Source organism: Melanotaenia boesemani, chromosome 22, assembly GCF_017639745.1.
Source record: "Melanotaenia boesemani isolate fMelBoe1 chromosome 22, fMelBoe1.pri, whole genome shotgun sequence".
NCBI classification, from domain to species: Eukaryota; Metazoa; Chordata; class Actinopteri; order Atheriniformes; family Melanotaeniidae; genus Melanotaenia; species Melanotaenia boesemani.
In genome coordinates this window covers 22,837,979-22,859,432 of record NC_055703.1, presented here as the reverse complement: position 1 = coordinate 22,859,432, position 21,454 = coordinate 22,837,979, and the positions used below count along the sequence as shown (strand labels likewise).

At 40.0% G+C, this 21,454-nt stretch overlaps 1 protein-coding gene across 2 annotated transcripts; it reads left to right on the top strand.

Annotated features, from left to right (window-relative positions):
* Positions 1-1,070: 1,070 nt before the first annotated feature.
* cad (carbamoyl-phosphate synthetase 2, aspartate transcarbamylase, and dihydroorotase) lies at positions 1,071-20,903 on the top strand. Of its 2 annotated transcripts, none has more exons than XM_041975105.1 (44): positions 1,071-1,478; positions 2,142-2,281; positions 2,476-2,605; positions 3,031-3,173; positions 3,367-3,508; positions 3,741-3,912; positions 5,448-5,633; positions 5,731-5,840; positions 5,979-6,121; positions 6,285-6,416; positions 6,954-7,187; positions 7,265-7,486; positions 7,576-7,764; positions 7,876-8,000; positions 8,100-8,233; positions 8,373-8,485; positions 9,244-9,408; positions 9,497-9,582; positions 9,732-9,978; positions 11,254-11,352; positions 11,645-11,869; positions 12,011-12,193; positions 12,340-12,558; positions 13,733-13,900; positions 13,994-14,176; positions 14,702-14,806; positions 14,987-15,232; positions 15,350-15,431; positions 15,798-15,964; positions 16,039-16,203; positions 16,463-16,594; positions 16,802-17,003; positions 17,097-17,287; positions 17,404-17,544; positions 17,665-17,754; positions 17,851-17,992; positions 18,169-18,362; positions 18,477-18,551; positions 18,703-18,915; positions 19,058-19,183; positions 19,277-19,432; positions 19,537-19,638; positions 19,750-19,844; positions 20,033-20,903. In XM_041975105.1, exons 1-44 carry the CDS (start codon positions 1,388-1,390, stop codon positions 20,130-20,132), a joined length of 6,705 nt encoding a protein of 2,234 aa, XP_041831039.1. In that variant the 5' UTR covers positions 1,071-1,387; the 3' UTR covers positions 20,133-20,903. The 2 variants fall into 2 exon arrangements, with proteins under 2 accessions (XP_041831039.1, XP_041831038.1); XM_041975104.1 differs by having other exon boundaries at positions 17,665-17,763.
* Positions 20,904-21,454: the final 551 nt, after the last annotated feature.

Sequence of the window (21,454 nt, the reverse complement as noted above, 5' to 3'; positions counted from 1 at the left end):
AAGGACTAAAGGATATATTCATCTTTGACTATTTAAGATTCCACACCCTGGCAAAAGAATAATTTATTGTCACTGAAAATTTTTAGAAACAAATGTTGTCATGTTCAGTTTCAAAGCAGTTCGGTGAATGATGAGTGACTGATGAGTTTTAGAGAGAATGATGATGATTAACTCTGAGGACTTCACAATCAATCAATCAGAAATTCTTTATCGGGTATAAGGTCCAAGACTTTCAGTACAAAGTCATGTGTAGTAGAGTAGGTCAACATTAGAAAAATAAATTAATTAATTAATAAATAAATAATAATAATAAAACATTACGCGAAAAATATCATTTAAAAAGATCAATTAATTAGATGCCTTTATATGCAAATGCATATAGTAAGTCACGAAAAGTGACATCAAATGTGCAGAGATTTCATATTTTACCGGATACACGCAACTATTACTTTCAAATTAAATCCCTGTACACGCTACTTTTTACTCATACCCATCTTTTAAGTTGTAATTAAAGTTTGACAACAAAAATCATACTGGAGTTTGTAATAAATTGATTTTATTGCATTTGTATAGTTTTACAGAATTTCATACAAGAGATAAAAAACTTCTTTTGTCCCCCTCCTGTTGAATTTCTTTATTATTCTTAAAAGAAACAATGCATACAATCCTAATATATATAGAAGTTCTTACCAACAGCTCTTTAAAATTTGCTTTGTTGGTGGAGAAATATCATTATATGTCTGAAATTAAAAACCCAGAGAGCTATTGTTCAGGACCACTTTTAGGAAAGTACAACAGATTCAGAAGAGATAAATAAAAAATGCCAAATAAGATTTAAAATATATACTATACATATTCATAGAACAAAATATTGAAAAAACACGTGGCACTGTTTATAGTATGTTAAATATTGTTACAACAAAGAAATAATCAAACACAAATTTCTTTACTGATGCTAAGTTTACATTTAAGCTGTAAAATGCTGTAGTACCATGTTTGCTTTATGTTGAAAATCCTTACCGGAAGTGTGAAGCAAAATTTGTCAAAATCTTGGGTTCAGACAGCAGGCCGACTTCCACGCTGCTGGCGGCGCGCGTGGAACACATCGCTTGCGTCTTCCTGTCCGACAAAACGTCAAAAGTTTAAATTAAAGCTCCTTGTTTTATTTAGTTTTTCTTGTATTTACACAGAAGACATCAAAACGCTGCCACGGAATTTTTACGCGATAAAAACTCGTCTCCATAAGGTTTTTCTTCTCTTTTCTAAATCTCATTGACATCCTTTGCTCTTCTCAACGTGTGGCTCACGTGGGCACCAGGACTTTTGTGCTACTCTTAAAACATCCATCATCAGGTATCATCGGTTAGCATTAGCATTCGTATAGAAAATGACAAAGATGGCAACCCTGATTTTGGAGGACGGGGCGACGTTCAGGGGCCGCCTTTTTGGTGCAAATGTATCAGTGTCGGGAGAAGTTGGTAAGTCATTTAAAATAATAAGCTAACTTGAGATTTTTGCCACTCTTCTTTAGCGTCCTTCTAAACGATGTTGGAAACTATGTCCCAAATTTTTGTTCACGAGTGTTTAGTTGAAGTCCTGTAGCAGGCCACGAGAGTCACAGATAGTTGTTGAGCTCCTGAACAAGATAGCTTGTCTTCTTTCATCAGCCGCAGGAACCTGTTGTCAGATCAATAGTCATTCAATTTACTGTTGACTTAACTGAAGTCCTCACTTGGCTGATACCTTAGCATGGCTTGTGAGTCACCCTGAAAACTGAACTATGTTGTAATACATCCACTCTGATTAAGAGCTGGCATGCAGAATTACAGATTAAGCAACACAGATTTTATTATAAAGCCAAACATTGATCTTCTCGACTCTTTCCCTGATAAACACTGTGGGCAAACTAGACAAAACAGTTTGTTTCCCAATTTGTATTTTAATAGTCTCTGACATCTTAAATACAGTCTTCCATGCAGAGATCTTGCATAGGATTTCTAGTTGCTTTGCCACAAAAAACTGCATGGATGACTATCTAATAATGTAGCATATGTAAACAATTATTTATTTTTTTGGATGCATATGACTGATAAAACTGTTTGCGTTTAGATGAGTAATATTATAATATTTTGTGTATTCAGTGTTTCAGACGGGCATGGTGGGCTACCCTGAGGCTCTTACCGACCCATCCTACCGCTGCCAGCTGTTGACTCTCACTTACCCTCTAGTTGGCAACTATGGAGTACCAAAGGATGAAGAGGGAGAGTTTGGACTAAGCAGGGTGAGCAGTTACTGAAAATCATCAGATCATGTGGTTTAGAATAGACAAGGTGAGCAGTAGTGTAAATGGTTCAAAAGAGTTTTGCCCTACACAGTTTAAAGATTTTCTTTTTTTATAAAATGTTTATGAAGAGAAAAGACAGATTTATGTTTACACTACAATGTTGTGCGTGTTCTTTATGCTTTTCCGCTCAGTGGTTCGAGTCGTCCAAGATCCATGCTGCAGCTTTGATTATTGGAGAACTGTCAGAGAATCCCAGTCACTGGAGTTCAGAAAAGTCGCTGGACCAGTGGCTCAAAGAGCAAGGCATTCCTGGACTGCAAGGTTGGAAAATCTTTATTTAAACAGACTAGATATAATATGAAATTAATGATTAAAAATAAGCCTTTTTACAGTACTGTGTCTTATTTATATTTTGCTGTCCTGGAAAAGTGAAAAGTGCTTTTGAGCAGTAGTTCTTCAGGCTTTCTGAGAGTTTTTCAAAGTTTTTCTTTTAACATGTTCTTCTTTTTCACTCATTTTCAGTACAGATCTTGTACTTGATCATTTTTAAGAGGAATGTTAACATTCAATGTAGCAAATATTTAATGTGATTCCCAATGAGCCATTGGCTGAAAACTTGTCATATCTTTGCATGGTGTGCAGTGTCCTTATAAGAGTTGGGAAGACTTTCCAGGTGAAAGAAAAAGTAAGGAGTGGCAGGCCTGTTTATAATATTTGTTATTCAGCATTTAATATTTAACCTCTAGGGGTTGACACCCGTTGCCTGACCAAAAAGATCAGAGAGAAGGGTACCATGTTGGGGAAGCTGATTGTGGACGGGACCCCTGAGGACAGTATTCCCTTTGATAACCCAGATCAGAGGAACCTGGTCCAGGAGGTGTCCATGAAGGTAATCCACCCAGATATCTTTTTTACTTTTGTTAGTGTCACCGCAGCTTTAACACCCCTCTTTAATATTGGAAAGGATAATTTTATCTTTTATATTTAAAAACAACAGCTTTTTTTGTTGTTGTTGTCAGAAAAATGTAAAAGAATGTTTTTCCTGTAAACATTTGCATTATTCCTCCTGTAATTGCCTCCAGGAACCGAGAGTGTTCAACCCGAATGGTAGTTTGCGAATCACAGTGGTGGACTGCGGCATCAAGTACAACCAGATCCGCTGCCTGGCTCAGAGAGGAGCCCGTGTTACAGTCGTTCCATGGGACCACCCGCTGGACAGCACTGGTTAGAGACACAGTCTTACTGTAATTTTTAGAGTTTATTTGGACTTTTAGGCAGTTTGGTCAATATGAAGAAGGATTTAAGGAAGTTTTACTTTGCTCTAACCGTTTAGGTACTTGACTTGATTCACCATGAGGAGTTAAATGAAATGACTAGCTGTAGCATCATGTGTTTTGTCATGGCTGGACCTCTGACATTAATCTTTCATATGAGCATCCTTTAATGTCTTTTCCAGACTTTGATGGTTTGTTCATCAGCAATGGTCCGGGGGATCCCCAGTTCTGTCAGCCCACCATCAACAACTTGAGGAAAGTGGTCTGTGTGGATCAGCCGAAGCCAGTTTTTGGTATCTGTCTCGGACATCAGCTGCTCTCTTTAGTCATTGGGACAAAAACCTATAAGATGAAGTGAGTACCTCAATCAGATAATAAACCAGACTCTAAAATATTGGATTGTGAAGATGTCTGTTTGCATTATATTCTGATTGATCAAGTTCTCCTGCATTTATGGATGAAATAGGGTCATTTGTGGATCTTTTTTAGTTTTTTTCATAGTGAGTTGATGATTTTTGGAACGAGACTGGAGGAGAAATGTGTCCTCAGTGACCTGGTTCAAGTAATCTCTTTGAAATCCTCGGTGCTCTCTAGAAACACAGACCATCACATTCAGTTGCTTTCGTTGGGACATTTGTGCTGTGACATGCAGATTTTTGCTGTCCTCAGCAGTTTGGTTTTCAGCATGAACACTGGAGGGTCAGATTCAGTGGACATGTTTTGAAAAAGGCTCAGAAACACGCCGGTGCACATACCAAGGCGATCTGCACCTCATGGTCACATCTGTGGGGTTAGAGAGTCCACTGATGGGAATGTTATCAGGCACAGTGTGAAGGTCAGGATGGCCAGCAAATGTTCTCATTACCCAGCTGGAGTGTTGTTGGCTTCTCAACAGACAAGTTACAGATGGGTCACAGGGTTTGCTTTTAACAAGCTACTAATATGCAAATTACAGGGATTCAGATTAGTTATTGACACACATCTCTGCTTGTCCTGTTAAGTAATAATTTGATTTATTAGAAAAGGCTTGTGCAGTCAACAAGACTATTCTAATATTATGATATTGGGTTATAATATTTGACGGGAACTACTTTTGGGATTTTAGCAAGTAAATCTGTTGACATACGTCTCAATGGCAACGCATAACACAATTCATGTACAAGACGGTTCAAAGTGCTTAACGTAAAACATCAAAAGCTTTACAGCAGGATGTTGAGAAGGCATTAAAAATACATTAAAACGAACTTTAAAATGAAATAAAAGAAATGAGATGAAGACAGTAAAAGCTAAAATAGAGAAAGATAAAATGCAGGAAATGACAGTTACCTGCAGTTTTCTGGGAGTTTGTTCCACATGTGAGGAGCATAAAAACTAAATGCAAAGACGAGTTTCCATTTTAATAGAACAGAAAATCTGAGAGAATTACACTTTTTTCTTTAGTAGAAATTAATTGAGTTATGGAAGTTGTGTATTTTTATCCATGAAATTAAAAGGATTTGGGTGGTTGTATTTGTATGTACTCCTATTTTGTTTTGTGATATTAATATAATGCAGTAGCTTGCATTGGATCAAAATAAAAGTTAATGTTATATTTTATCAGTGTATGAACAACTGGAATGACTTAACTGTACTTGGAAAAAGTTTCCAAATGGCTTATATGTGTAGCATTTAATAGTTTTGAAAGTATAAATCAATTTTAGTAGTTTTTTTTCTTCTTTTTTTTTCTCCTAGTTATCTCCATTAAACCCCTTAATGTCACAACAGTTGCTCTTTTTACCATTAAAATGCCCCCATTAGAACCAGATCAGGTGTTTTCAGAAAAAAAAACAAAAAAAATAAACACAGTCTTATTGTTTGCTCTAAGATTTCTCATTTCTTTTGTTTTTGAGGTATGGCAACCGTGGCCACAACCAGCCATGCATCCATAACGGAACGGATCGCTGCTTCATCACCAGTCAAAACCACGGCTTTGCTGTTAACCACGACACGCTACCAAATGACTGGGACGTGCTGTTTACTAACGCCAACGATCACACTAATGAGGGGATCGTACACAACACAAAACCCCTCTTCAGGTACTTGGTTCTGTGTGTGGAATCACAGCACATACCCATGCTTATGAAGTCTCATATTTGAGTGAAAAGGTGATTAATTTTCTGATCATTTCCTCAGTGTTCAGTTCCACCCAGAGCACATGGCCGGGCCGACAGATCTGGTCAGCTTGTTTGACGTTTTCCTCGACACCGTGAAAGACCAGAAAGAGGGAAAAGCGGGAAAATCTGGTAACAGTTTCAGGAGTGTTGCATGAGTCTTTTTTTTCAGCTGGCTTGTTTGTAACTTTTAAAATGAGTTTTAAATCCGTTCCATGTGTCATAGCAGCAAAATAAAAATGCTTCTTTCTTTTTCACCCTCTCTCTTAGTAAAGCAGCGTCTGATGGATCACCTCACCTGTTCTGGTTCCACAAAGGCTGAGAAGGTTATTAGACCCAGGAAAGTCCTCATCCTGGGCTCTGGTGGACTCTCCATTGGCCAAGCTGGAGAGTTTGACTACTCTGGTTCCCAGGTATGTGAAATCTGAGCCGTTTTTTCTGGTGCCTTCTTAAAGCCCTGCCACTAATGTTTTTGGTTATTTTTTATTAGTATTAGTAAAACATTCAAGTAGTATTCCTACTTATATGAATCTGATAGTTTTGTTTTTATTTAACTAGCTCTGCTTTGTTTTCCAGGCTATAAAAGCTCTGAAGGAAGAGAACATCCAGACTGTGTTGATCAACCCCAACATCGCCACTGTCCAAACGTCTAAAGGTCTGGCCGACAAAGTCTACTTCCTGCCAATTACACCGGAGTATGTCACCCAGGTATGGGGTCTCTTTGTTGTCGGTATTTGACACAAGTGATCGACTGACTGATTTCGAACAAATGACTAAAAAACAAAAGTAGGTTAAATAAATAAAATGCAACAAAACAAGACACAATCAGTTAAGTTTTCATCAGACATACATATGAGTCCAGAAGAGATTGTTCATAAAAGAACTGGGAGGACATTTGTCACTTTTACTCCCTTATACCACAAATGAATGAATGACAAAGAATGTTTGAGTATGTAAGCATATCTCATGGAATTGTACAAATCAAACAAAATGAGAATTGGAAAAAAAAAAAAAAATTAGAAAAGAAGTATAAAGAATCAAGAGCTTATTTAATCCTGCTTCATATTCCATTTTACAGCAGAATTATCTGGTGTTTTATCAGTTCACTTCCTCGCCTCCACATAGGATATCATATATGAAGCCAGGCTGATCAAAGACAAGTTAATGCAGAAATATCAGGATATTTAAATGTATGGACGAGTTCCTGGATTAAATTCTATATTTCCTCCCACTTTGCTGTGACAGGTGATCAAAAATGAGCGTCCGGATGGAGTTCTGCTAACCTTTGGTGGACAGACTGCTTTGAATTGTGGTGTGGAGTTGACAAAGCAGGGTGTTCTGGAGAAGTACAAAGTCAGGGTTCTGGGAACACCAGTTGCTTCCATTGAGATGACTGAAGACAGGAAGATCTTTGTGGAGAAAATGGAGGAAATCAATGAGCATGTTGCTCCCAGTGAAGCAGCGTTGTCAGCAGAGCAGGTGAGGAGATGCACACACAGAACGTGACCTCTGGTTTCCTTTTTCCTTCTGGTTTTGATTTTTTATTTTCGTTGTAGGCAGTGGCAGCTGCTGAGCGTCTAGGATACCCCGTCCTTGTCCGTTCAGCGTTCGCTCTCGGCGGCCTGGGCTCAGGCTTTGCAAACAACCGAGAGGAGTTGATCTCTCTGGTAACATCAGCCTTCGCCCACACCTCTCAGGTACTGGTGGACAAATCCTTGAAAGGCTGGAAGGAGATTGAATATGAGGTGGTCCGAGATGCCTATGACAACTGTGTTACTGTAAGTAAATAGAAACTTTTTTGACGAGTGTTTTTAACTACATGAAAGTAAGTGGAGTTAACAGTTTCTTCCTGGTTTGTCTTGTTTAGGTGTGTAACATGGAGAATATTGACCCTCTGGGCATCCATACAGGTGAATCCATTGTAGTAGCACCCAGTCAGACACTTAACGACCACGAGTACAACATGTTGAGGAACACAGCCATCAAAGTAATCAGGCACCTTGGCATTGTGGGAGAGTGTAATATCCAATATGCTCTGAGCCCGGAATCAGATCAGGTGCGCAGAAAATCACAGACATGTTGATACATTAGCTGCTTTGAACAAGAATTAAAAATGTGTTAATGCATGCACACATGCTTTGATAAGATTGTCTATAATCTTTTGCAGTACTACATCATCGAGGTGAATGCTCGCCTGTCACGCAGCTCAGCTCTGGCCAGTAAAGCAACTGGTTATCCTTTAGCCTACGTAGCAGCCAAACTCGGCCTAGGGATCCCCCTGCCACAGCTCAAGTACGTCTCAGACAATAATATGTATTTTCATTTCAATTTGATGATTGAATGATTGCAGAAATTTGCAAAATGGTTACAGTTTATCTTTTTCTATTGTAGAAATTCTGTCACCAACTCAACAACAGCAAACTTTGAGCCTAGTTTGGACTACTGTGTAGTGAAGGTGCCTCGCTGGGATCTCAGCAAGTTCCTCAGAGTTTCCACCAAGATCGGCAGCTCCATGAAGAGTGTTGGTAGGAAAAGGAAAAGTACCTCCAGTGCATTTTGAGATTGTGACATTCAAACAACAGGCTGTGCAGTTAGTTTTTTACTGCGAGTTTCAGTAAGTCTTGCTGTTGCTTGGACTCTGTATTTGAACATTTTGCTCAACAGGGGAGGTCATGGCAATTGGCCGCAGCTTTGAGGAAGCCTTTCAGAAAGCTTTGAGGATGGTGGATGAGAACTGCGTGGGCTTTGATCACACCATCAAGCCTGTCTCTGAAAAAGTTTGTACCCACTCAGTTGTCTTTTCTCATTTATTGACTGTGACTGGAGGGATGAAACTTAAAATCTGTATACTTCAAAGTAGGGCTGGGCGATATGGCCTACAGCTGATATCCCGATATTTCTTTTTGCCTTCTACCAATACATGATATATATCTCTTTTTATTTTGAACCAGGGACCTGTACTTTTAAACTTAATAAAAACCATAATAAAATCAGTTTGCTGTGAGTGAGAAAAGGCGTGCCGATGAGCTTCACTCCGACCATGGACAGAATAATGTCCATTATTTAAGGTTAAATTTGGACACGAGACAGAGATCAGATTCAAACTTTTAGAGTAGGGTTGTGAAACATATGGCCTGTCAATTTGACCCAGGGCATGTTTATTTGTCAGAAACCAAAGAATCCCAGCACATTGTTTACATCTCATTATTAACTCAATTACTATCTATTTTAATCACTATTTAGAGAAATGGTGTTTCTACCTCTACCAGATCATGGTTCAAGGAGAAAAATTTACTTTTTTTCAGTTAGTGCTGGACTTGCACATGGTGGCTACTGTTATGATGTTTAAACTGCACCAGCAGATGGTGCTGATGGTCTGCTGTGGCATTTCTAAGCAAATGATTAAAAACCTGAGAGGTTTAAGGTGCAGAGTCTCTCACTGCATGCTTTAAAGATTATCGACTCATTTGCATAATGTTAGGGAAAGTAAACCAAAGTAAACATCCTCTCATAATGCCTCATTTCTGTTTGCCAGGAGTTGCAGACCCCCACAGACAAGCGTATCTTTGTGTTGGCGGCAGCATTCAGAGCAGGTTATACAGTCGACCAGCTGTATAATCTCACTAAGATCGACCGATGGTTCCTGCACAAGATGAAGAACATTGCTGATCATGAGAGACTCCTGGAGACGTACAACCAGGTAAGGCTGTAAAGACAGGAGTAACACGGTACATCTAAAAGCAAGTTTTCTTCTCACTGACTGTTTCTTAATGATATTGTCCATCCAGGATGAGAGCACGATTCCTCCAGAGGTGATGCGTAAGGCCAAGCAGCTGGGCTTCTCAGACAAGCAGATAGCACTCGCTGTGCAGAGGTGGGTAGGACTGGCTGTAAGGTGGATTACAAGTTATTTAGTAAGAAAATTATCATGTTTATAGGGTGACAAATTACACATATCGTGTCGGAGATGATTTTCCTAGAGGCAAAACACATTTTTTTCTCTTTTCTTATTCAATCCCACAGCACTGAGCTGGTTGTCAGAAAGCTGCGTCATGATTGGTCCATCCTGCCCGTCGTGAAGCAGATTGACACAGTGGCAGCTGAGTGGCCAGCGCACACCAACTACCTGTACCTAACCTACCACGGCACTGAAAACGACCTGAGCTTTAACGAGCAGCACGTCATGGTGATCGGCTCGGGTGTGTACCGCATCGGCAGCAGTGTGGAGTTTGACTGGTGCGCGGTCGGGTGCATCACAGAGCTCAGGAAGGTAAGGCCTTCATGAGATTTCATGGTTCATTAAAGAGATATCTTCTATCTTTTTCTGAATACCTTTCCTTGGCTTGAATTGGAAATATCATTAGGAAATAGAACAACAGAGGTTGTCAAAGTGAGATTGCATTGGAAAGGAAATTAAGAGCCAAATCATCCTGTCAAGTCTCACTGTGTTGTCATGCAGACTATATAAATGTGGACAACCTTGTGGATATGTAACACAATTATTGGTTTTAGTTATTTTAAAAAAAATCTAAAGGGAAATAGGCTGTAAGCTAAAGTACGTAGAGGTTCAACACTTTGTTTACAATTCTACCTCTGCATTACAGTTTGCACCTTAAGGGCACTCCATGTTTTTGAACCAGGACCATGTACGTGCTTGTTTGAGCCATAACGGAGAGGGAATTTGTCTTCATGCTATGCTGATTTAATCAAAAACTCAATAGTTGTTTGTTCACAGTTGAAGATTCCATAATTTATAAATAATTTTTTTTTTATGTATTAATCATAAAACACAATCATTGTGAGAGAGTATCACTTCATCAACGAACAGGCTCTTAATAATTCAGTAAATGTGTTATGATGCACCCCGTGTGACCTTCAGTGGATGTCTTAAAGCAGGCAACAACTCAGTTTATGGGGACCACTGCTGTAACTCGCATCCCGCCAACTTTATCAAAAAAATCTCAGTTAATATGATTGCATAAGAATAATTGTTGCATTTATGCAGGATGGGTACAATCCAAACTATCAGGTGGTAAACAAAAGGAAACAGTCTTGGGTCTGAATTTTACTAATAAGTTCCAATGATCAGAAACATCATCAGTGAGGGTACTAAACTTCACTGGTCAAAAAACAAAATCTAATTGTTTGAATTAGTGCATATAATTAATAAGGGCATGTTTCTCAGATTTAAATCTAATGAATAAACTGTGGATGGGTTACCACATCTTCCCCTCAGAGGTAGTGGAAGCTGTCACTCTTCAGATCTGTACCTCAGCAACTCACAACCTGAAGGGAAGGTCTGAACAGTGAAATCTGAAACCTGAAGTTTAAAAGTTAAACATTGCAGCAGCCAAACAGTTTGATTATAGTCTGAAAAGATTATTTATTTGACCCTAAATCAGAATACACAATGCTCTGATGTATCTGTGACAGCATGTCATTGAAGTGAGATGATTTCTCACTGCTTCTTTAAGTGATGAGCTATTTAATTAAGCTTAATGCTAGTAAATGAATATTAAATCATGTTATCATTTATCATTTCCAGATGGGTTATAAAACTATCATGGTGAACTACAACCCGGAGACTGTCAGCACAGACTACGACATGTGTGACCGCCTGTACTTCGATGAGATCTCCTTTGAGGTGAGACTGCAGCAGTGCAACATTTCAGGTTTTTTTTTTTTTTGCTTTGTTTTATTTGCACATCAAAAGTTTTAAATTGAACTTTTTTAAAAAAAGTTACTGACTTTGGGATATTTTAGCTTGATTGAAACTGATAAAGTTCCTCTTTATTGTGATGCAGCTGTAGTGCAAGAACGTTTTACTAAACTGTTCCTGAAGGCCTGAGTTCAAGTCCACCAAAAGCATATTGATGAGTTTCACTTTGCTTGTCTGGGGATGGTTTTCACTAAAAGTATGTATGTACTCGTCCCAGGTGGTGATGGATATCTATGAGAAGGAAAACCCAGAGGGGGTGATCCTCTCCATGGGTGGCCAGCTGCCCAACAACATTGCCATGTCGCTTCACCGTCAGCAGTGTCGCATCTTGGGAACGTCACCTGAGTTCATTGACAGTGCCGAAAACAGGTTCAAGTTCTCAAGAATGCTGGACACCATCGGCATCAGCCAGCCGCAGTGGAAGGAGCTTTCTGACACAAAGGTACAACAGGAAGAAGAGATTTTTGTACAAACATGTATTGGATGCTTAAGTGAACCTGTAAATGCAAGGATGCAGTGAGCTGGGAATCGATATCTTATCCAGTCATATTATTTAGTTGACATTTTTTTGCTCCTCTTGCAGTCTGCTGTGAAGTTTTGTGAGACAGTGGGTTATCCCTGCCTGGTTCGTCCCTCCTACGTTCTCAGTGGGGCGGCCATGAACGTCGCCTACAGTGACGGCGACCTCGAGAAATACCTGACTAATGCTGTAGCTGTGTCCAAAGAACACCCTGTTGTTATCTCTAAATTCATACAGGAGGCCAAGGTTAGTAAAAACAAAAACAAAAAAACAAACACGAATTCATATCTTCAAAAAGTTTTAAGATTAATTCAATGTTTGCAGCAATAATTAACATATATAATGTTATCAAGTTGGCTTCAGCACGTCTGTTTTGTTTTTATGTTTTACAGGAGATAGACGTAGACGCGGTCGCTTGTGACGGGGTGGTGATGGCCATTGCTATTTCCGAACATGTGGAGAACGCTGGCGTGCACTCGGGTGATGCTACGTTGGTGACACCACATCAAGACCTGAATCAGAAAACAATCGAGAGGATCATGATGATTGTTCACGCCATTGGACAGGAGCTGCAGGTCACAGGACCCTTTAACCTGCAGCTAATTGCCAAGGTGGGGGAAAAATTTACAAGCTCATCTCACTGGTCTACCCATCTGATTTTCACAGATAAAAGGGTGATGTTAAGTTTGAATGAGTGTTCCTCTCAAGAGGTGGTTTTATAAACTATAAATGCCCCCATATAATGTTTTAGGGGGTTCCCAGAAAGTCATAGCTGTTGAAAAATCATTTGATTTACACTCTATCTAAACAGACATTGCACTAATTCCTTGGAGGGGGTGGGTTAATGGGCAGCTGCTGTTTTGTGTATCTCATTCAGATCAACGTTACTCACTGCAGTCAAGTGTGCAGCTAAACTCCAGTCACGAATAACGGCTCAATTGACCGTGTATCTGTTGTTGCTCTCAGACAGACACCGTTTTGGTTCAGGCTCCGGCTCTGGCTCCCAGAATTGTGTCCTTGCTGATTAACCACCCTGCATTCACCCCAGTTTAGTCAGAACCATTTGAATATGTTGTCAGGCTTCAGTAAAAGCTACACTTTCAAACAAAATAACCAAGCAAATTTTATGTCAGCTCAGTGGACTGCAATCATTTCTTCATCTCAGCGGTACGCCTCAGTTTGAGGTGTTGAAAGAGACCAGTTGTTCTGCCACCTTTGATAGAAACAGCCGTTAAACTACTTTAGCAACATGTCTTTGCTTGTCTGAAGTGTAAAACCGCACCAGCTCCTAATAACTGATAACACTGTACTTTTTGGGAATGAGCTCGTCCTTCCTGGCTGCCATGCTTTTTTTTTTTTAGTTTTGTGTGTGCACGTGTCTGTCATTTTAATACGCACCACTAACTTTCTGCTCTTGTTTCTGTGGGTAACCCGAGCAGAAAGTTAGCAGGGCATATTAAAAAAAAAAATCCAGATTTTTATAACAACAAACCATCATAAGCGGCAATCTGAATTAATTATTAAAATTGATTCATTACCCAACCCAATGATACAAGAGATAATGAAGGTACTACGTTTTTTCATTTCTCCTCTTGCCTTATTAGACATTCTGAGTTGTTTATTTAGATGATTTAAGAGAGACTTCACTTTTAATCATCTTATTTTAGTAATTGTTCTGAATTGTATGGCTGATTTATGGTGATCTAGATTTGGTCATGGTGGTGTTTGTAATTGCTATAAAATCTTTAAATGTCAGAGGTAAACACAGTGTCCTTCATCTGCCAGGATGACCAGCTGAAGGTGATCGAATGCAACGTCAGAGTTTCCCGCTCCTTCCCTTTTGTATCCAAGACCCTGGGAGTGGACCTCGTTGCCTTGGCAACCCAGGCCATCGTGGGTGAAGATGTAGAGCCAGTGGGTTTAATGACAGGAAAAGGAATTGTGGGAGTAAAGGTAATTTTATTTGAACCATAATTCTATTTAGTAGACTTTTTTCATCTCATATTCATGCGGCTTTATGTTAACCATGTGTTCCCTGTCCTCCAGGTTCCTCAGTTCTCCTTTTCTCGGCTGGCCGGAGCAGATGTGGTTCTTGGGGTGGAGATGACCAGCACTGGAGAAGTGGCCTGTTTTGGGGAGAACAGATACGAAGCTTACCTCAAAGCCATGCTCTCCACAGGCTTCAAGATCCCCAAGAAGAACATCCTGCTCTCCATCGGCAGCTACAAGGTACAACCAGGACACTTTACTGGCGTGAAAATTAACTCTTGACGATTGACCAGATGTGACCGCTGATCAGCTGGTCGGTGATCCAGCTGGCAGTAAAAAGGATGCATTTTAGTGGAACATCATGGGCAGTAGGTTGTGTTTAACAGATGTTTTGTATCAGTCAAGCCAAGCAGAAACAAAATACAGATTTTATCCAAGGAAGTCTGTCAGGTGAATGCTTGACAGAAATATTCCATGTATTCAGATCCATGTTTACTCAAAATTAATATTCCTCAAAGACCCAACACACCAAAGTTGCATCCAAATAAACATTTCACCTATAAATAAATAAAAATTTGACTGACAGTAAAGCATAAAATGTTGATTTGTGAATCTAATAAAAAGATTTAAGGACTTTCAGATCTGAAAGTCCCTGTATTGCTGTACATGCCTGTATATTAAGGAGTCTTTAAGTTACACTTAAATTTTCATCTAAACTGAATTGCAGTGGTTTTTGTTTAGTTGTTGGTTTTGTTATTTCTGTAGAACAAGAGCGAGCTGCTGCCTACCGTGCAGGCCCTGGAGTCTATGGGATACGACCTGTATGCCAGTCTGGGTACGGCTGACTTCTACACAGAACACGGAGTCAGGGTAATTCTCCTAAAATCTGCTATTTATTTGAGTTTCCGTCATCACACAATGGCAGTAAAAAAATGATAATTAAGGGAGTCAAAACTCTCAGAACATGATCCAGATAAATAGAAACACTATATGATAAAACACCATATAAACATGTCACATTGTCTTTGCCGACTTCTTCGTCCTGTTCAGGTGACGGCCGTAGACTGGCCGTTTGAGGAGGATGACAGCGATTGTCCCACCAAAGAGAAGCAGCGCAGCATCATGAACTACCTGGAGGAAAACCACTTCGAACTGGTCATTAACCTGTCCATGAGGAACAGTGGAGGTCGAAGGATCTCTTCCTTTGTCACCAAAGGCTACAGGACCAGACGCATGGCTGTTGACTACTCTGTCCCACTCATCATAGATATTAAGTGCACCAAGCTCTTCGTTCAGGTTAGTTATCGCTTTTTATTTTTACCCTCTGATAGGATTAGACCCGCTTGTTATTACTTCTGGTATTTTCCTACAGTTTCATGGCAGTGTAAGTAACTTGGGGTGACTTGTTTGCAGGCTCTTCATCAGATTGGAAGGGCTCCACCAGTGAAAACTCACATTGACAGCATGGCTTCCCAGACGCTCGTCCGCCTGCCTGGTGAGTCACTGCTGCCCAGGGGGTGTTTTTATCTGATCTGCAAACTTGGAAACCTTTTCAAAGCAACAACAAATATCTCATATTGTTTATAACATGTGGAAAAAGTGGAGCAAATGGCAAATATCTGCTGGTTTTAAAAAAACCTAAAGGTGCAATTTCAGTTCCCTCAAAGGCTTTTTGCATCTTTTTAAAGATCTTCAATTGATTTTAAACAATTTTTTAAATTCTCTTTTTCTTGGAAAAATGTTGGCAAAGAGATGTATCTGAAACTGTTGGCAGACATCTAGATATTGATGTGTGAATGCAGTTTCATCATGTGCCTGATAAGATTAAGGGTTGAATTCTTTTTTCTTTCCTTATTTTAAGGTTTGATTGATGTCCATGTTCACCTACGGGAGCCCGGAGCCACTCATAAGGAGGACTTTTCCTCTGGTACTGCAGCTGCTCTGGCAGGAGGAGTGACTCTGGTGTGTGCAATGCCCAACACGTCCCCTGCCATCACTGACACCAATACTCTGGGTCTGGTACAAAAGGTATGATTGATTTACTACTGTTTGTGTCTTTTTAGTTGAAATGTCAAACTTATGTGTCTAAAACTCATCATCAGCTGGCCAAAGCGGGCTGCCGCTGTGACTACGCTCTTTATGTGGGAGCTGCTTCAGACAATGCTGCCACCCTGCCGTCCATCGCCAACCACACTGTCGGCCTGAAGATGTACCTGAATGACACATACTCCACCCTAAAGATGGACAACGTCTCTCTGTGGATGGAGGTTGGTAAAGTCTTTCCAGTAGATTTTATATCTTAAATATTCTTCATTAAAATATACATGTATTACAGGAACCTGTTGTCTTTTTGTAGCACCAAACAAACGATGCATGAAACATGTGGAATTACTGATCCAGTTCGTGCTTCTGTTGAGTGAAATTGTGTAAATAAATGCCTGTAGTTCCTACAACCACAGCTTTATATGCAAAGCTTTTTGGAGCGGTTGGTAGCACTCCAGCCAAACTGTTTATTTCTCTTTCAAGCACTTTGAGAAGTGGCCCAAGCAGATGCCCATCGTGGCTCATGCTGAGAAGCAGACAGTTGCTGCGATTCTGATGGTGGCCCAGCTTTACCAACGGCCGGTCCACATCTGCCACGTGGCCAGAAAAGAAGAGGTAAAGAACTATTTTGTTTTATTCAAATGAATTAACTTTTAAACTCTGACAACAACTTTGCATGTGTTCATATCTGAATGTCAGGATAATGCATTTATGCTTTTAATCTGCATAAGTCAATATTTAAAGCTTTGTGCCACTTTAAAAATTGAGGCAAAGAATCTCAACATATTTACTCAATCACTTTTATTATACTGTTGCTCTCAGATCCTGATAATCCGAGCCGCTAAGCAGAAGGGCATCCAGGTTACTTGTGAGGTGGCACCTCATCACCTCTTCTTGTGCGAGGAAAACGTTGGAGAGATCGGTGAGGGGCGAGCACAGGTCCGACCCATGCTGGGAACCCGTGAGGACATGGAGGCACTCTGGGAAAATTTAGAAATCATCGACTGCTTTGCTACAGATCACGGTGAGCTAGTGCACATTTTCAGTCACAGACCACAGAAACGGCTTCAGCTTTACTTACAGACATGTTCACATCACATGGTTTTATGCTTTTCAGCTCCACACTCTGTAGAAGAGAAGAACAGCGAGCGTCCTCCTCCTGGTTACCCCGGCCTGGAAACGATGTTGCCGCTGCTGCTCACCGCCGTCAGTGACGGACGTCTAACTCTGGATGACATTATCAGACGTCTTTATGACAACCCACGAAAGATTTTTAATCTGCCTGTTCAGGAAAACACCTATGTAGAGGTAATTACCTTCTCCTCTCCATTGTAAAGGTGATGCCTGAGCCTCTTAGCTTAATGATGAACCACTTTTAAATTATTGATTAAAATTTATATTTTGATTATTTCTTTATCTTTCAGGTGGACCTGGAGCAAGAGTGGGTTATTCCTCAGGCCATGCAGTTCACCAAGTCAAAGTGGACACCTTTCCAAGGCCTGAAAGTAAAGGGTAAAGTCCGTCGTGTTGTTCTCCGTGGAGAGGTGGCCTACATCGATGGCCAGGTCAGCACTCATGCACACATCATCTGTGTTGACTCCGAGTTCAGAAGCCAGTTCACATATGTGTGTGATAGGATTTATTGCAGGGAAAGCCTCTTGTCTTACAAAAGCTGTCTCCCGCAGGTGCTGGTTCCTCCTGGTTATGGTGAAGATGTAAAGACCTGGCCTGCTGCTACCATCCATCCACCTGAACCTGTGAAAGAAACCCCACTGGTAGTAAAAGTCAGCACAGTAACAATGCTAGCGGCTGTTTGATATTAGTCTGAAGCTGCAGTCTGTGCTCATTTATCATTTATTTGGTTCTGTCAGACTCCGGAGCATCCGCGTCCAACTCCTCCCCGTGAAGGCCCAATCCGAACCCGAGCACTGAGCCCCAGACGCTCTACTGGAGAGTCACGTTTCCTGCTTCCACCCCGCATCCACCGCTCCTCTGATCCTGGACTGCCACCAGGTACTACAGCTCCCACAAAGCTTTGACATATTCACTTCATCCTTTCAGCTAAGGTTTAGATGCTATTGATAAAAAGAATTTTTAAGAATTTTCTGTCTTTATTGTGTAGAATTTCCAGTGAATTTTTTTCCTTCTCTGTCCACTGAGTAATGTCACATTGTGATTAATCTCTTCAGACATGGGCATGCTCCCACCAGCCAGTGCTGGCGACAGTTACAGCCATCCTCCACCTCTATCCAGGCTGCTTTCCCCGCAGTCTGGACCAGGACAGCTGCCTCCTGCACTTGCGTCACACTTCCAAACATCCCCTCTGCTGCACCCCCTGGTGGGCCAGCACATCATCTCTGTCAGGCAGTTCAGCAAGGAGCAGGTACGTCACAGAAGCAAAGGGATGCAGATAATGACAAGACATGTCGTTATATATAACTAAATAACCATAGAACTGCTCTTTATAGTGCATGTTTTCTTGTTTTGTTTGCTTCAGATCTCGCACCTTTTCAATGTCGCTCACACTTTGCGTTTGATGGTTCAGAAGGAAAGAAGCCTGGAAATCCTGAAGGTATAGCCAAGACTTTTTTCTTAATGTAGAGTTTAACTTAAGAGTTTGCACTGACCTTAAAATAAATTTTATTCAGTCTTTATAGCTCCTCTTTGTAAATGCGTGTGTGTGAGAGAGCTCTGAAACATGTTCTTCTTTCCCTCCCGTTCAGGGTAAGGTGATGGCATCCATGTTCTATGAGGTCAGCACTCGCACCAGCAGTTCCTTTGCAGCAGCTATGCAGCGTCTGGGTGGCTCGGTCGTGCACTTCAGCGAGTCCACTTCATCCTCACAAAAAGGAGAATCTTTGGCAGACTCTGTTCAGACCATGAGCTGCTACGCTGACGTCCTGGTGCTCCGACATCCAACACCTGGAGCTGTCGAGGTGAGTTTTAGCTTTAAAGTTAAAACGTTTCTATTCTTTGTTGGTCAAAGTAAATATTTTAATAGTTATTTATCATGGCAATGATATGATTTAGTAGTAACTGCATGAGTTCAGTTATGCTCTGAACTTCCTCTGCACACAGAGTGCATCGCGACATTGTCGTAAGCCAGTGATCAATGCTGGGGATGGTGTGGGGGAGCATCCAACTCAGGCCCTGCTGGATGTTTTCACTATCAGAGAGGAGCTGGGGACGGTCAATGGCATGACGGTGAGAAGCCGCGGAACTAAAATCTAAATCCTTATGCTTAGGAGGGAAAAAGAAAGTATGCAGAGACACATTTTTACTCTTGTTTTCTATCAGATTACAATGGTCGGGGATCTGAAACATGGCCGCACTGTTCATTCTCTTGCCAAACTGCTGACCCAATACCGCATCACCCTGCGCTATGTGGCACCCAAAAACCTCCACATGCCAGCAGAGATCATCAACTATGTGGCCTCAAAGGGAATCATGCAGGTGGGAATTAACTAAACTGTCACACAGCTGTATACACTGCAGAAATTCACACAAAACGCTGAGTAAGAGGCTAAATATGGCTGATTATTCATCCATTCTTGCAGGAGGAGTTTGATAGTATTGAAGAGGCTCTACCTGAGACTGATGTTCTCTACATGACAAGGATTCAGAAAGAGAGATTTGGATCTGAGGAAGAGTACAAGGCTGTAAGTTTAATTTCTCCAGTAGTTTTTACTGTATCTCTTTACTTTAAAGTGCCACCATGTGACAGAAAAAAAGAGGTTTCTGTGAATATTTAACATTGTTGTTTCTTTTAGTGTTTTGGTCAGTTCATCTTAACTCCTCACATCATGACTGTTGCCAAGAAGAAGATGGTAGTGATGCATCCTCTGCCCAGAGTAAATGAAATCAGGTGAGGCCCATGAAGCTTCATAATTTACATTCATCACTGTATCAGATGACACTTAAACTTGATGTCTTTTGTCTTGTATCAGATATGGATTAAATTACTGTAATAGGATATTTTGAATGTCAGCTTCCATGTTGACTATTAAAATTAATATATATATGTTTTTTTCTTTTCTTCTTTTTATCTTTCAGTCCGGAAGTGGATACAGACCCAAGGGCTGCGTATTTCCGTCAAGCTGAGAATGGCATGTACATCAGAATGGCCCTGCTGGCCACCGTAGTGGGCAAATAAATCCAGATGCTGCTTATTTATAGCACAAATGGTCAAACTGTTATAACTAAGATGAAGTTTTATATGCTATACCTACATGTTATTTCCTAAAAGCTGTGAATTTTTTTCATTTCAACCTCTACATGTGGTGTTACGTTTACATGCTAGATTAAAACCAAGTCTAAAAGTTTAACTGTTCTGCTGTACCACAACACCATATTCTCTTTTCACATGACTTTCTTTTTAGTAATATTTCAAGTGATAAAATTTTGATACTTCATTTTTAAATACATTATACATTCAGGACGTCTTGAAAGCTCAACAAAAATATTTTCATGTTTATTTGAAGTTTACAGATGATTATTGTTCGAGTGTCATTGAGCCATCTGGGAGGCAACGGAGGAAAAGGGATGTGGACATTGAAATGAGCATTTTTTTAAATACTAAATAAGTTTCTTATTTGATAGGTGGGTAAAGTATTAATTACTTTGTTGCAGTGTATGTTACAATGAAGGGACCAGTTAGAACTTTAAAAAGGGTAAAACACTTTCATAGCTTATAATCACTTTCCATGCGCACATACATGTTCTTTGATTGCTAATAATGGGGCCACTTGTTTTTTAATAAAACCTTTGCCTTCTGAAAAGTTAGTTTTCTTAAATATGTTAACTAAAAGCAGAAATGCACAAATTCTCAAAGCAGTCTTTGGATAGTTAATGAATATTTGCTGTAGCTGTCAATGATTTCTTGTACTGCAACAGTTGATAAATAAACTTTCTATAAAAATGGGAACTGGTGTCAGTGAAGTTTTAATAAATTGCTTTCTGCCTGGAAAAATAAAGATAACTTCTTTTTTGCTGTTGGCTATTAATACCCACTACATGAAGCAACACAACTACAGATATTGCCAAAAATAAATAAGTGGTTGGAACATTTTAAATAGACATTTGGAGATGGAAGTTTTCTCCCTTATTAAATTTAGAACATTCAGACATCCTATATATATAAAGAAGAGACAAGAGGTCAACTTGAGGAACTATGGAATAAAATAAATTGGACTATTTATTATATAATGGAACATAGAATCACATTTAATGGCTTCATAATTCAAAATCCTGACTGCCTAAAGCTCATGCAAATCTTAATGAATCAACTTTGGTGGTAAATTCAGAGTATAAGAAAATTTTAAATACAACCAATACTGGGCAAACAAAACAAAATCTCATATCAATCAGTTATTGAACAGTGACATCCTTTTAATTTAAAGAGCCTGAAACAAAAATGAAATGTGGTCAGAGCATGTTCCAGTGCTGCATTCAGGAGCAGTCTGAAAAATCTAACCC